The 16,784-nt window shown below is 45.0% G+C and overlaps 1 protein-coding gene across 8 annotated transcripts in view; it reads right to left on the bottom strand.

The window, feature by feature from the left end:
- Positions 1-488: 488 nt before the first annotated feature.
- The window catches only part of LOC110530304 (ras GTPase-activating protein nGAP), an 89,493-nt gene continuing 73,197 nt past the window's right edge, over positions 489-16,784 (bottom strand). For 6 of the 8 annotated variants that reach the window (XM_036985931.1, XM_036985930.1, XM_036985927.1 and 3 more), the window contains 12 exons: positions 16,506-16,604; positions 15,479-16,033; positions 15,144-15,288; positions 14,794-14,938; positions 14,059-14,295; positions 13,640-13,841; positions 12,099-12,298; positions 10,509-11,517; positions 10,224-10,358; positions 9,752-9,954; positions 8,639-8,726; positions 489-1,560 (listed from right to left, as the gene is read on the bottom strand). In XM_036985931.1, the coding sequence (XP_036841826.1) occupies positions 1,393-1,560; positions 8,639-8,726; positions 9,752-9,954; positions 10,224-10,358; positions 10,509-11,517; positions 12,099-12,298; positions 13,640-13,841; positions 14,059-14,295; positions 14,794-14,938; positions 15,144-15,288; positions 15,479-16,033; positions 16,506-16,604 (3,186 nt within the window). In that variant the 3' untranslated portion in view covers positions 489-1,392. Of the gene's footprint in view, positions 1,561-7,292; positions 8,315-8,638; positions 8,727-9,751; positions 9,955-10,223; positions 10,359-10,508; positions 11,518-12,098; positions 12,299-13,639; positions 13,842-14,058; positions 14,296-14,793; positions 14,939-15,143; positions 15,289-15,478; positions 16,034-16,505; positions 16,605-16,784 lie in introns of those variants that run through there. The other 2 variants (XM_036985928.1, XM_036985929.1) reach the window with 2 other exon arrangements.

The raw sequence follows: 16,784 nt of genomic DNA on the forward strand, positions 1-16,784 counted from the left end.
GAGTGCAGGTAAACGTGTGAATGGGCACATTGATGAAGGCACCAGAAAATCCAATCCCATGCTATTTTAGCTAGCTATTTGACTAACAATATCACCGATGTGAGGACTCCGTTAACGTATATTCATTTATTCGACGCAGGCTACATCAAAATGCATGCATATGTAGTTAGGTCAGACAAAAAAAACGGTATACGTAACCTAGCTAGCCAGCTAGGCTAACGTTAGCTGAAAGATACACAAAACATAGATAAAAATGTTAGCTCGTTTAGAAGATTACGCTTCTGTACTAACGTTAACGGATGTTGCATGGGAATTATGGATATGACCAGCTAGCTAGTTACATGACACAATTGGTACGACTTGTATTTGTACGTTGCAGAAGCTCAAGCAGTAGCACAAGCACTGCCCAAGTCGAGCACTGCAAATATGCATGTGCTTCAGCAGTAGTTGAATTACAAACCATATTAAAGTCACGAATGCAAAACATCCACAATGTTACAGGCAGTTTTTATTCTCAACAACGTTCAACAACTGACATAAGCTATCATTGACATTCACCAGTTCATAGATTTTTGTGCAACAAAAAAGTGTGTGCCTAGGGGGAGGTTGGGTGGGTGAGAACAGAAAACAGACTCTTAAACAGTAGTTATTGACATGAAATAGAAAATTGTACAAAGTCAGGAGGGCTGTCATGTTGAACATCTTCTCATGGGATCTTGAAGGCGTGCCAGTAGAAGGTACAGAAATAAATAACATTTGCTATTCTGTGGCAAGGTGGGAGTGAGCAGACACTTTGTTTTGAAGATCCAGTAGGCCGTAAGAACCTGAACTCAAAGGCCTATGGTTTCAGCTAACAATGGGCAAAAGCAGCAGTCCCAATATACTCAAAATCAGACAATCAAAACCAATGCAACCCCTAGGTTAAGACGACAAAAACAGAAGTTAAAAATATTTTTAAAAAGTAGGGTTAGAAAAACAGTGCATAAAACGTTTTTTGGTTTATTTTGCCCTTCCATTCCTATCATGACTATGTTTTTAGAGCTATAACTGCTCACTATGTGCTTATTTATTGAAACAAACCCCTTTGATATGTACATCTACTCAATATATAATCTCTTAATTAGAGAATACTTCAAATCTATTTAAAACTGCATTTGTCTGCATATGGGAATGTCATTTATAAAACAACAATTCGCTATTTCATGACAACAGTTGATCCCCCTGTTCACGTCTTCAAAAGACACGTCTTTCAGTATCATCTCTGTACACAACCAATGCAAGATACAAGCTATTTACATTAATATCTAGACATTCCTTGTAGAGCCACAGGTAATTGGTCTGTGTGCATGGAGAGAGTGTGACCATAACACCATCTCACACTGTCTGACTAAATCAGCAGCTGCTGTTTTTGAACTCTCCGTTCTCAGTGATCGACAGTTTTGTGGGGTTGGTTGGCGAGAGGCCGTTGCGCAGGTTCTGCATGCTATAGCGCTCCTTCACCTGTGTCAGGGCACTCATTAGCCGAGAGTTGGCTGCATCCAGGGAGCTTATCCTCTTCTCCTGAAGACAGAAAGAGTGAAGGGAAAGAGGGAGGGAGTGAGAAAGAGAGGAAAACATTCATTTTACATTGAAGAATGAATTAGCAGGATAAGCTAAAAGATGATTACAACTATGTAGATGGTGAAATTCAAATATCACAAGCAAAGTCTGAAATATACCTCACTGAAATAGTTTTTGTTTACCAGCCAAAATTATAGATAAAACAAACTCATATCCAAGCATTGCATCGTGTTTGTTTTTAAAACGAAAACATATTTTTTAATAAACAGTACCATTCAAAAGATGACACACCTACTCATTCCAGGGTTTTTCTTTATTTTTTAAAACTATTTTCTACATTGTAGAATAATAGTGAAAACAAACTATGAACACATATGGAATCAAATAGTAATCAAAAAAGTGTTCAACAAATACAAATATTTTTTGAGATTCTTCAAAGTAGCCACTTTTGGCCTTGATGACAGCTTTGCACACTCTTGACATTCTCTCAACCAGCTTTCTATTATCATGTTAAATGTGCAACCAGAGGGAAAAGAACTCTGGACCACCTTTACTCCACACACAGAGACGCATACAAAGCTCTCCCTCCCCTCCATTTGGCAAATCTGACCATAATTCCATCCTCCTGATTCCCGTGTCGTCTCCACAGTGACCGTACATACATACCCCAACCAGAAGCCATGGATTACAGACAGCATCGGCACTAAGCTAAAGGCTGGAGCTGCTGCTTTCAAGGAATGAGACTCTAACCCGGAAGCTTATAAGAAATCCCACTATGCCTTCCGACGAACCATCAAACAGGCAAAGCATCAATACAGGACTAAGATAGAGTCGTACAACACCGGCTCCGACGCCCGTCGGATATGGCAGGGCTTGCAAACCATTACAGACTACAAAGGGAAGCACAGCCGAGAGCTGCCCAGTGACACGAGCCTACCAGACGAGCTGAACTACTTCTATGCTCATTTCGAGGCAAATAACACTGAAACATGAATGAAAGCACCAGATGTACAGGCAGATTGTGTGATCACAATTTTCAACCTCTCCTTGTCCGAGTCTGTAATACCACAAGCCAATGTGAGTAAGACCTTTAGACAGGTCACCAGGACGTGTACTGTGAGCATGCTCTGACCAACTGGCAAGTGTCTTCACTGACATTTTCAACCTCTCCTTGTCCGAGTCTGTAATACCAACATGTTTTAAGCAGACCACAGTGACTGTGCCCAAGAACACTAAGGTAACCTGCCTAAATGACTACCGAGACGTAGCATTCATGTCTGTAGCCAGTGCTTTGAAAGGTCATGGCTCACATCAACACCATCATCCTAGAAACCCTAGACCCACTCCAATTTGCATACCACCCAAACAGATCCACAGATGATGCAATCTCTATTGAACTCCACACTGCCCTTTCCCACCTGGACAAAAGGAACACCTATGTGCGTGCCAGCCCTCTCCTGTACTCCCTGTTCACTCATGACTGCACGGCCAGGCACGACTCCAACACCATCATTAAATTTGCAGATGACACAACAGTGGTAGGCCTGATCGCCGACAACAATGAGACAGCCTATAGGGAGGAGGTCAGAGACCTGGCAGTGTGGTGACAGGACAACAACCTCTCCCTCAACGTGAGCAAGACAAAGGAAATGATTGTGGACTACAGGAAAAAGAGGCCCGGGCACGCCCCCATTCTCATCGACGTGGCTGCAGTGGAGCAGGTTGAGAGCTTCAAGTTCCTTGGTGTCCACATCACCAACAAACTAACATGGTCCAAGCACACAAGACAGTCTTGAAGTGGGCACAACAAAACCTATTCCCCCCTCAGGAGACAAAGATTTGGCATGGGTCCTCAAATCCTCAAAAGGTTCTACCTGACTCCTCAAAAGGTTCATCGGCCTCTGACCGAAAGGCACTGCAGAGGGTAGTGCGTACGGCCCAGTACATCACTGGGGACAAGCTTCCTGCCATCCATGACCTCTATACCAGGCGATGTCAGAGGAAGGCCCTAAAAATTGCCAAAGACTCCAGCCACCCTAGTCTTTGCCTGTTCTCTCTGCTTCCGCACTGCAAGCGGTACCGGCGCGCCAAGTCTAGGTCCAAGAGGCTTCTTAATAACAGCTTCTACCCCGAGCCATAAGACTCCTGAACCTCTAGTCAAATGGCTATCTATGCATAGTCACTTTAATAACGCTACCTACATGTACATACTACCTCAACTAACCGGTGCCCCTGCACATTGACTCTGTACCAGCAGCCCCATGTATAAATGGTTATTTTTTACTGCTGCTCTTTAATTACTTGTACTTCTCTCTTATTCTTATCCATATTGTTTTGAAACTGCACTGTTGGTTAGGGGCTCGTAAGTAAGCATTTCACTGTAAGGTTGTTGTATTTGGCGCTTGTGACTAATAACATTTGATTTGAGGTAGTCACCTGGAATGCGTTTCAATTAACAGGTGTTCCTTGTTAAATGTATTTATGGAATTTCTTTCCTTAACAATCAGTTGTGTTGTGACAGGGTAGGGTTGGTATACAGAAGATAGCCCTCCCTATATGGTAAAAGACCAAGTCCATATAATGGCAAGAACAGCTCAAATAAGCAAAGAGAAATGACAGTCCATCATTACTCATGTCAATCCGGAAAATTTCAAGAACTTTGAAAGCTTCTTCAAGTGCAGTCACAAAAACCATCAAGCGTTATGATGAAACTGGCTCTCATGAGGACCGCCACAGGAAAGGAAGACCCAGAGTTACCTCTGCTGCAGAGCATTAGTTGTCAGCCTCAGAAATTGCAACCCAAATAAATGCTACAGAGTTCAAGTAACAGGCATCTCAACATCAACTGTTCAGAGGAGAATGCGTGAATCAGGCCTTAATGGTCAAATAGCTGAAAAGACACCAATAAGAAGAAGATACTTGCTTGGGTCAAGAAACACGAGCAATGGACATTAGACCGGTGGAAATCTGTCCTTTGGTCTGATGAGTCCAAATTAGAAATGTTTGGTTCCAACCGCCGTGTCTTTGTGAGACGCAGAGTGGGTGAACGGAGGATCTCTGCATTAGAGGTTGACCGATTAATCGGAATGGTATTTTTGGACACCGATTTTGCCATTTTTTTTACACCTTTATTTAACTAGGCAAGTCAGTTAAGAACACATTCTTATTTTCAATGACGGCCTAGGAACGGTGGGTTAACTGCCGTGTTCAGGGGCAGAACGACAGATTTTCACCTTGTCAGCTCGGGGGATTCAATCTTGCAACCTTACAGTTAACTAGTCCAACGTAAGGACCTGCCTCTCTCTCGTTGCACTCCACAAGGAGCCTGTTAAGCGAATGCAGTAAGCCAAGGTAAGTTGCTAGCTAGTTAAACTTATCTTATAAAAAACAATCAATCATAATCACTAGTTAGCTACACATGGTTGATGATATTACTAGATATTATCTAGCGTGTCCTGCATTGCATATAATCTGACTGAGCATACAAGTATCTGACTGAGCGGTGGTAGGCAGAAGCAGGCGCGTAAACATTCATTCAAACAGCACGTTCGGGCGTTTTGCCAGCAGCTCTTCATTGTGCGTCAAGCATTGCGCTGTTTATGACTTCAAGCCTATCAACTCCCAAGATGAAGCTGGTGTAACCGAAGTGAAATGGCTAGCTAGTTAGCGGGCGCTAATAGCGTTTCAAACGTCACTCGCTCTGAGAATCTAGTAGTTCCCCTTGCTCTGCATTGGTAACGCTGCTTCGATGGTGGCTGTTGTCGTTGTGTTCCTGGTTCGAGCCCAGGGAGGGGCGAGGAGAGGGACGGAAGCTATACTGTTACACTGGCAATACTAAAGTGCCTATAAGACCATCCAATAGTCAAAGGTTAATGAAATACAAATGGTATAGAGGGTTAAAGTTAAAATAAGTGTTCATTCAGTATTGTTGTAATTGTCATTATTACAAATAAATAAATAAAATAAAATAGGCCAATTAAATCGTTATCGGCTTTTTTGGTCCTCCCATTATCGGTCAACTTCTACTCTGCATGTGTGGTTCCCACCGTGAAGCATGGAGGAGGAGGTGTGTGTGTGTGGGGGGGGGACTGCAGAGTGAAGGAAAAGCAGCCAACCAGTGCTCAGCATACAGCGGGTTCACAACAAAGTATGTAATACCTGGATTTCTGCATAAATTGGTAATAAAATTGGATCTGATCTTCATCTAGGTCACAACAGTAGACAAACAGTCTGCCTAAACTAATAACACACAAAGCAGTTATACATTTTTATGTCTTTATTGAACACACCGTATAAACATTCTCAGTGCAGGGTGGGAAAAGTATGTAAATGGATGTAAAAAGTATGGATTTAATAACTGGTTGACCCTCCTTTGGCAGCAATAACCTCAACCAAATGTTTTCTGTAGTTGCGGATCAGACCTGCACAACGGTCCTGAGGAATTTTTGACTATTCCTCTTACACAACTGTTTCAGTTTAGCAATAATTTGGTATGTCTGGTGTAAACTGCTCGAGGTCATGCCACAGCATCTCAATCGGGTTGAAGTCAGGACTCTGATTGGGCCACTCCAGAAGGCATTTTTCCATTGATGATGGCAAGCTGTCCAGACCCTGAGGCAGCAAAGCAGCCCCAAACCATGATGCTCCTTCCACCATACTTTACATTTGGGATGAGGTTTAGATGTTGGTGTGCTGTGCCTTTTTTTCTCCACACATATTGTGTGTTCCTTCCAAACAACTCAACTGTAGTTTCATCGGTCCACAGAATATTTTTCCAGTAGCGCTGTGGAACATCCAGGTGCACTTTTGCAAACTTCAGACGTGCAGTAAAGTTTTTTTTTGACAGCAGTGGATTCTTCCGTGGTGTCCTCCCATGAACACCATTCTTGTTTAGTGTTTTACGTATCGTAGACTCGTCAACAGAGATGTTCCAGAGATTTCTGTAAGTCTTTAGCTGACACTCTAGGATTCGTCTTAACCTCATTGAACATTCTGCGCTGTGCTCTTGCAGTAATCTTTGCAGGACGGCCACTCCTAGGGAGAGTAGCAACAGTGCTGAACTTTCTCCATTTATAGACAATTTGTCTTACCGTGGACTGATGAACATCAAGGCTTTTAGAGATACTTTTCTGACCCTTTCCAGCTTTATGCAAGTCAACAATTCTTTATCTTGGGTCTTCTGAGATTTCTTTTGTTCGAGGCATGGTTCACATCAGGCAATGCTTCTTGTGAATAGTTTTTTTTTTTTTTATAGGGCATGGCAGCTCTAACCAACAACGCCAATCTCGTCTCAATGATTGTACTCCTGGTTAGCTGACTCCTGACTCCAATTAGCTTTTGGAGAAGTCATTAGCCTAGGGGTTCACATATTTTCCAACCTACACTGTGAATGTTTAAATGATGTATTCAATATAGACAATAAAAATACAATAATTTGTGTTATTAGGTTAAGCACACTATGTTTGTCTATTGTTGTGACTTAGATGAAGATCAGATCAAATTTGATGACCAATTTATGCAGAAATCCAGGTAATTCCAAAGGATTCGCATACTTTCTTTTGCCACTGTATGTGGGAACTCCATCAAGACTGTTGGAAAAGCATTCCTCATGAATCTGGTTGAGAGAATGCTAACAGTGTGCAAAGCTGTCATCAATGCAAAGGGTGGCTACTTTGAACAACCTAAAATATATTTTGATTTGTGTAACAATGTTTTGGTTACTTCATGATTCCATGTGTGTTATTTCATAGTTTTCATGTCTTCACTATTATTCTACAATGTAGAAAATGGTAAAAATAAAGAAAAACCCTTGAATGAGTAGGTGTCCAAACTTTTGACTAGTCCTGTATCTATCCATTCGTATACCATTCACAGAGCCTACATGTCAACAGTGGCATGGCTTTCAACTGAAAACAATTGTACATTTATATTGTGTAAACACATTAGTTGTATTCAACTATCATTTCATTGTTTTACTGAAATCCCAATTCTATGCCTAACCCTTGGACTGAAGTATCCTCTACACTATGTATTCGATTGTTCCCCCCAATGACCACCACTGTGATGCCAACCTAGATGGAAGAAAACTGATTCAGTTTGCTCTCCTTGAAATCAGCAACAAAATAAAGTTGTGTCACCAGCCACGGGCAACCTCATCTAGCCAGGTCATGGCACTGTTCCTGCAGAACTGAGTGAGGGGGGGGGGGAAGGGAAATGGGTTTTGGGAGTGACAGTAGCTCAATTAGGAAGGCAGGGTGAAAAGCAGCCAAAGCTATCATCTGCTAAGAGCGCAACTCACAACACACATTCCTGGAGAAACAGAAATGGTGAACACATCAATGTAGATGCTTAATATTTACAGACCTAATTCCATCTCGTGACAGACATTCACATACTATAATATTGTTGATTATTAGCTATGAGCACCACTTTGTGTCTGAGATGATATTGACATCGGACTTGGAGAAACATTAAGTGTAGCAGCAGGGGCGTACTCAAACTGCAAAAGTAATGAAAATGTATTAGATTATGTTTTATATTTATATTGTGACTGATGGGGAAATCCAAAAGCAATGCCAAACAACAGCCAAACAACCTCTAGTCTGCACACAAATAAGGACTTTTTTTTTGTCAGGGAGGGTAGGAATGGGTGTCAAGTGGGGTTGCGCTCATACAAGGCTTGCCGGCATTTTCCAAAACCTGAGGACTGACTGGTTTACTTGCCTTCTTGGATTACCTCTGTTGCTTTATTGACCTGGAATTCAGTGGAACATAGTGATAGTGAGCACGTCAACAGGTTCTCTGCTCCAATACAGAGTACAAGAACTCCACCCCCCTCCAAAGCTTAAAAAGTGTTGTTTGGATGGGATTAGAGAATTAACTGCATGTCAAGTCTATTGCTCTGAAAAGCTGTCAAGGATATAAAACAATGGTAAGCAACCCCAAATGTAAGACTGAATGAATCGGTTTCCATGGAGAGTAGAAGATTCATTCATAAGGGGATGGTTTGAGTATTGGATTTATTCAAGCCCTACACAGAGTACAGACAAAATATGTGTAGCGTTTTCTGTTACTATACCTGTGCATCAATGATCTTCTGCTTGGCATCTATGACAGCTTGCATCTCTGCATGGTCTCTCTTCAGCTCCTCCTCTACAGCAATTAACCTGTGAGTGACAGAGCATTGCCATCTCAGACGCATACAAACCAAAAAGGGAGGTCATAGGCTGCACCTCAAATGGTAGACCCTGATCAAAAGTAGTGCATTTGGAAAGTATTCAGTCCCCTTCCCCTTTTCCACATTTTGTTACGTTACAGCCTTATTCTAAAATGGATTAAGTTGTTCCCCCCCCCCTCCTCAATCTACACACAATAACCCATAATGGCAGAGCAAAACCAGGTTTTTTGAAATATTTGCAAATATATCAATAACCAAGGCCCTTCTCCCCCGATTGTGCAGTTTGGCCGGGTGGCCAGCTCTCGGAAGAGTCTTGTTGGTGCCAAACCTTTTAAGAATGATGGCGGTCTTGGTGGTTCCAAACCTTTTAAGAATGATGGCGGCCACTGTGTTCTTGGGGACCTTCAATGCTGCAGAGATATTTTGGTACCCTTCCCCAGATCTGTGCCTCGACACTATCATGTCTCGGAGCTCTACGGACAATTCCTTCAACCTCATGGCTTGGTTTTTGCTCTGACATGCACTGTCAACTGTGGGACATTATATAGACAGGTGTGTGCCTTTCCAAATCATGTCCAATCAATTCAAGGATGATCAATGGAAACAGGATGCACCTGAGCTCAATTTAGAGTCTCATAGCAAAGGGTCTGAATACCTATCTATGTAAATAAGGTATTTCTAAAAACCTGTTTTTGCTTTGTCATTATGGGGTATTGTGTGCAGATTGATGAGGAAGAAAATCATTTTATCAATTTTACAGAATAAGGCTGTAACAAAATGTGGAAAAAAGTCAAGGGGTCTGAATACTTTCCGAATGCACTGTATATAGGGAATATGGTGCCATTTGGGACAACTATACAAGACACTATAGGCACGCCATTAAGCAGTCAATCTGTGATTTTGCTTCCATTCATTCATTCATTCATTCATTCATTCATTCATTCAAAGGAATTCCTACTGGAGTATGGGCTTGTTTTAAGCAAAATCATCCAGAGGGTGCCTAGTAATGCCTACCTGCAGATGATGCTCTTCATCTGGTTGTCCTTCTCCTCCTGCTGCCGGCGCAGCCTCTCCTCGCTGTCCTCCAGTCGGGCCTTGTACTCCATCAGCAGTTTCTGCATCTGCTGCTCCTGGGCCAGCAGACGTCTCTCGTACTCCTCCAGACACCGACTAGACACCCGCAGGCGCTCCTTCAGCTTGGAGATCTCCTGTTCATACTGGCGGGAGAGAGGCGAGAAAAACAGAGATAGAGGGAAAGAGAAAGCGAGGCAGACAGACAGAGGGAAAGTGAGAGAGAGGGAAAGAGAGAGAAAGTGAGTGGGAGGGGATGATCGTGTTAGTCATGACTAAGACTATCTCTGTCTGCCTACACTGGCTTAGCAGGCTGATGTGTTGACTTGGATGATTAGGAAGAAGTCAGTCATTTAACTTGGAAATATTTTGGCCATCAAACCTTAATTGACTGTAACTCTGGCTATGTCTTTACCTTCTTGGCGTGCCTGCTGTCCTCCCTGCTCTGATCTGCTGGGGCCGCCTCGTCCTCGAACTGGCCGTTATTCAGTACCCACGCCGCTGTCCTCTCTACCGGTGACATGGTGACTGGCTCTACCGGCGACGCCACCTGCACCACCACAGATACATGTATGTCAATCAAATCTACCCTGAGTGCCTTTGGCCCCACTTTATTTCTTGATAATAACAGATATTATATAGGGGTGTCGGAGCGGAATGTGTGTGAATCTAAGTGTAGTTCTGTATGCCAGACCAGTACCTGCGGTGGCGTCTGCTGCTTGGCAACGCTCCTGACGGGGGGCACAGGGCTCTCCATGGAGCAGGTGGACTGTTGGTGTGAGCGGCCTCCTGTGCCTGGCTGGGCCTGGATGGGGATAGGCATGGGCTCTGTGTTGATGGAGCTGCTGCTGCGCAGAGAGGCGCTGTGGGGCAGGGAGCGGGGCAGGGAGCGGGGCGTCCGGGCCCCACCACTCCCCCCACTGCGGCTCTGCTGCTCCACCCTCACGATGTGGGCCGTGCTGCTTTGCCTGGGCACTGCTACAGCGTGGGCTCCTCTGTGGTGGTCTGGCAGGTTGTGGCGGCGCGGCGTGGAGCAGTCTTCGCTCTGCGTGCTCCGCCGGCTGAACTCCTCCAGACTGCTATTGGACGGGACCCTGCCCCCTTTCCCCCCCTGGCTCCCGCCTCCAAACTCAACCTCCGAGTTGCTGTGGCTGCGGGAGCTATCAGTGCTCAGGTTCTCAGAGCTGGAGTCCGGCTGCAGGGAGTGCACTGAGTGGGAGTGGACCGAGTGTGTTGTGGAGTGTACTGCTGTGTGTTGTTGTTGTGTCTGGTTGCTAAGGTGATAGACAGGGTTCTGGAAAGACAGGGGCTGGAGGCTCCTCTGCTGGCTGAGGGAAGGGTGCAGGGGCCGACGCACCTGTGGTGCACTCTGGGGGAGGTTGTCCTGTAAAGAGGGCTTCTGGTGGAGGGCTTGGTATGACTGTGAGGTGGTAGCCTGGTGGGGGTGTCCGATAGAGAGCTGGGAGCCCACCCTGCTCAGCTTGGGGGGAGCATCGTGGAGGGGTCCCTTGCCACTCTGGACCATGTGAGAGTCCTGAAGGTCCACCAGGGAAATGCTGCGTCCGTTGGTCAGGAGGTTCTCTCTCTCCTCCTTGTCTGAGAAGCTCATGCTATGGCCGGACGGCTGCTGGCCCAGGAGAGGGTGCTTCCCCCGGTGAAGGCCGTTTGTAACATGCTCTTGGACTGGGGACTTGATTCTGTCAACCTCACTGCAAGACGTGGATAGTAAACACACAACACATTAACAGAGAGTTCCGAAACCAAAGCTAGGACCAGACCAAGAACATGGGTACATCCCAAATGGCATCCTATTCCATATGTAGCGCACTACTTTTGAACAGGGCCCATAGGGGTCTGGTAAAAATTTGTGCACTATAAATGACTAGGGTTCTATTTGGGACTCACTACATGAAATGTAAGCTACCGTCTTTTCAAGTTTAACTCAAATGTTCCTTTAGCAACAATGTTTACGCTGATTCACTTTAAAGCCGGAAAACCCTCCATCTCGGATTCCCTCATTACCTCACAGCCGCTAAAAATAGGAAGTCTCTAGCTGCAGCTTTATTTAGAAAGATCCTAGCAGCGAGTCATCAAGTCAATACACCATGAAACAACCCATCTATATAAAATGCATGAGCACACCAACAGCTTTCAACCTCCAGGATAACTGATACAAAATCACCAGATAAAACAGCCTTTGAAAATAACTACACCACAGAATTAGGCCATGCATGGCTGGGTGGTGATTGGCAATACCATTGCTGCAGTTGTGACCAATTTGAAGCACTACCTGTCGGCCGGATCTTCGAATATCCTCTGCAGGCCTGAGGAGACGCTGCCGCTGATGTTATGTGAGGAGCTGTAGTCCTGGAAGCGTCGGAGCTGCTGCTGGATGGGTGTGGGGCTAGACAGAGAGCGGGCTATGTCCCCCAGGATGCGGGGCAGGGGGCCCAGCTTGGCTACGGTCGCCTGCAGGAAGGAATTTTCACCCTGGGTTGCATGTTACCAAGACAAGAGGCAGCAGCACCAGGCCACGTCACCCAGCATGGAATGAGGATGGCAGAAGGTTTGGAGGGCGGAGGATTGATGGGTTGGATTTGTTGGTTGGTTGGCAATGAGAGGCACCATAATGCATTGGTATTGGCGGGACAGCGTAACCATGAAGACACCAAGTGTGTGTGTCGGGTGGAGTGGAAAAGGGGAGAGGGAAGGGGTGGGCGTAGAGGCAAAAGGAAAGAAAGTAGATACATAAGAGGAAAAAACATAAGGAAATGAATAAGTTTGGGGTAAAAAATGTAAACACATGCCACTAAATAACAGACATTCCAAACACAGCAAACATGCATCAAGGGCAAACTAATACATAAGGTTGTGAGGTAAGATGCAGGAAGGATTTAAATGGATGTTGTAAAACAACTAGGGTTCACGGAACATTTGTGCAGAGAGGTGTAAATAACGCAGTAGAATAAACATGCATTAAAATAAACTGATGTACAGCGCAGGAGCCTTGCGGGATTAAGGTTAGGGGGAGTGGTGGGAACAGTGAACGAGTGGGTGATGTTACCCTGCTTCAAAACCTTTAACATAGACTTCTAAACTCGACAGACACTAAGGAACATCCTAGTGAAAGAAATGTGGGGTAAAAACATCCCGGACAGTAATAATTAAGTTTCCCTCTTCTCATAAAGTCATTAACTAACCCTTTAGCTACAGCACGGCAGGCTTGAGATGTAAGTCAATGTGGTGTAAGCTGATTAGACAGACTTGTCCTAACGCCACTTAATATTATTAGACCATTGCACAGGATTATGTCACAGTGATCGTATTAGACCCATCCACCCATATTTCATCCAGAAAAACATTATTACACTCAGTATTATTCAGAATCATACATCTGTGCATTTAGATTCATAGCAGCTGTAACAAATCCCCTCCAAGCCTGCAAACATAGTAGTCAAACAGATTAGGGAAAGAAAGATCTTTGTCAGAATAACACACAATAATTTTGGGCAGACGCAAATCCACTACACACCACTGCAAGTTACCATTTGCAGCAGAGCCTCTTAACTCAACAGAAACCTACTAAGGGCCACAATTAGGAGCCTTAGCATCTCATTAAAGTACAGTGCTTTCCATTTCATCTTTGGGCTTACAAAAGATATGTATGTATGTATCCCAAATTGCACTACATTCCCTATGTAATGCCTTATGGGCCCTGCTCAAAAGTAGTTCACAATAAAGGGAACAGGGTGCCATTTGGGATGCAAATTATGTTTTTACAACATCTGTTAACAGAGGTATCATTGCTTCCCACTCCAAGGTCTTCCTTACCTTGTCCAACTGGGACACCACGTCCCACAGGAGCGAGTGGAGGACAGACAGCTCTCGGCCAAGGTCGATGTAACCTTCGAATCCTGGCGTGTTGGAGATGGTCTCTGGGTTGGAGATCTCCGTGAGGAAACGCATCATACCTGCCCATTCATGCTCCAGGAAGTCGTTCATGAAAGCCATGTACTCCTCTTTGTTGCCAAACCTTGGACACGGACAATAACAAGCGTTCATATGATGCACTTTCTACTTAGGGCGACATGCTTTGATTGTCTTGTCAATTTGCAAAGGTGAAATTCTAAACGAAATGCTACCTTATTCCCTATACAGAACCAGGGCCTGGTCAAAAGTAATGTATTATAGGGTGCCGTTTACACACGTAGCCGTGATCTACCATATCACCAGCAACAGGCTAAACCTACTTGGCGAAGTTGGCCAGGTTCTGAATGACCTTGGCGATGAGGGTGAGGGTACGGGAAGTGCGGTCGTCAGGGTACTCCTGCATGAGGCTGAAGAGCGAGGGGGACATGATGGCGGGACAGAGGAAGCGGAGGAACAAGGAGGCGCTGATGAGGCGCTTGCTAATGTCCTGGTTCCCTCGGGTCAGACACTGCTGCTTCCACGCTGCAAACACCTCCTTTAGCTCCCGCGGGAACACACTAGGGAGGCAGAGGGAAAAGTCAGAGTAGTGGAGATTATTTGGAATCATAAGCTCATGCGGTAGCCCTGCCTACTAGTGTAACACTCGGTCCAAGAGGGAATGTCCTCTTGGTTAAGATGCTGGTTTCCCGAGTGTGACGACCGTGGTGTGTATCAGACAAAATGCACATGCACCACCACATATTACCACCAGGTGGCAGCATGCACTTTACATCATCACTAAATTGAAGCCAAGCCAGACATGCTGTACCATCCATCTCTATCTCTTTCAAAACAACAAGACTAAACAAGTACCCCAAATCTGTGTTTCAAGTTCCGCAGTGCTGCAGATATTCTTCTCTATTCACATAATGTCATAGCTACCCATTTACAAGGCGCTGGGGCTTGCCTTAAGTGGAGGCAAGTTAAGGCCCTCTGGCTATGTGGCTCAGGGTCATTGACCTTAAGAAGCAGGCTATGTGGCTTTAGGCTTCACAGTGCTGAGGGGCTGATCTCACCAGTAGGAGTTGATGATCTTGCAGAAGGCCAGCTCGCAGCACATCTTCAGGTTGCTCTGGTGCTCAGGGAGTTCACTACTGGAGCACTTCCCCGGATCCACCTCACAGTTCTCATCTGACTCATACAACGCTTTGATGAACTCTCCTACAGTACCCAGGAGAAAACACAGACTGGGTTGAAGAACAGTAATACGGCATTGCCAAAAACCCATGGAATAGTTTGAAAACCTGCCAATTCAGCAATCAATAAAATGCCATACATCAAGAGCTTCCACTGAATTTAAAGTGGAACATAAGAACATTTATATCATCATGTCAGATGTCTTCTATAATAAACCCTGCCCTCTCACCTAGTGCATCATGCAGGTACTTCTGTCCCACCAGTTTGAGGTACTCCTCTATGGCCTTGGTGGCCAGAGTGTTCTCTCTGAAGATCAAGACGTCGTGGTCTGCACAGCGGTCCACCTCAGACATCACTAGATCTGTCAGGAAGTCCTGGGGTGGAGGAGAGGGAACTTTGATTTACTGAGAAATACTGCAGTACGGTACTTAATGTACTAATGTGGGCAAATAGAGGGAAGTTATGATCAGTGTAGGGAGGGAGGCACAGTGACAGACAATGTTATGAAAAAGATGAAGTAGTCTGTACAGAGCAGAGATGGAGTTTCTAAAGTGTATGTATTACCTTGGCCCGTCCGGTGCTCTGTAGGATGTGAACCAGGGCACAGGCCATCTCCTCCTTGTTCTTCACACTGATCACCGGCTCCAGAACAGAACACAGCATGGTGTAGTTGTTAGTGATGAACTCTGCAAACTCCTTATACTGCTCCATGGGCAGTATGGAGATGGTCTGGAAGCGGGACTTGATCCGGATCGATGGACCTCCTCCTTTACCCTTGTTGGTGGTGGGGGTGCTGACTGGGTACCACTTCTCCACAAACTGCCTCCCTGTCACCCCCCCGATGGGGATGTTGACCAGGCCCACGTAGTTGTTCTTGTCCTTCTTCTTCTTCTTGTCCACGTCCTTGTAGATGTGCACAGTGATGCTACGGACAGAAGGCAGGCTGTAGAACTCAAAGTGTTCCCCCCAGAACAGGCAGTCGGCCCGGGTTTTGCTGGTGGTGCGGGCGTATAGTATATCATCCAGGCACAGTTCACAGAAGTACTTCTTCTTGGGAGGCAGGTCCTTGGCTTCGATGATCCATAGCCGGAGGACATTCTCAGTTCGTCTGCAGTTATCCTGGGAAGACATCAAATGAGTACAGAATCAAAACATTTGTCTTTTTCTTTAACCTTTATTTAACTAGGCAAGTCAGTTAAGAACAAATTCTTATTTTACAATGACGGCCTACCGGGGAGCAGTGGGTCATTCTGCCTTGTTCAGGTGCAGAATGACAGATTTTTTACCTTGTCAGCTCGGGGATTTGATCCAGCAACCTTTCGCTTTCTGGCCCAACACTCTAACCACTAGGCTACCTGCCGCCCCAATGGGGGGGGAACAGTGACACTAAACTGACAATGTTAAGAAGATGAAGTTGAAAAGAACAAGAAGCGAAGTTAAGGAGGACATTGTAGCATTAACTAGCATTTGGACAATGTAAAGGGCATCAATATGTCCATGCCCCAATTGGCACCCTATTTCCAACATAGTGCACTACTTTTGAAGGGAATATGGTGCGATTTGGGATGCAAACCTATGTCTCTGGTCTCACCTTGTTTGGCTGGACCGTCCTCCTCAGGTTCTCCATCCATTTGTCTCTCTCTGAGGCTGAGGAGCAGCTGAAACACTTACTTCCTCCTGAGTAGGTCACCTGGAGAAGACAGAAGCATGAGGAGCATAACAAACAAGGTCTTCTATGCATTATATCAAAAATATATATATCAAAAGACAAAGAGCATACAGTAAAATTGTTCTGTAACGAAATGTAAAAATATAGCCTTGTTAAACCAGTAAGCTAAACGATCCAAGTAATATAAAAATTAGCAATTTG

The sequence above is a fragment of the Oncorhynchus mykiss genome, chromosome 8 (assembly GCF_013265735.2).
Source record: "Oncorhynchus mykiss isolate Arlee chromosome 8, USDA_OmykA_1.1, whole genome shotgun sequence".
Taxonomy (NCBI): Eukaryota; Metazoa; Chordata; class Actinopteri; order Salmoniformes; family Salmonidae; genus Oncorhynchus; species Oncorhynchus mykiss.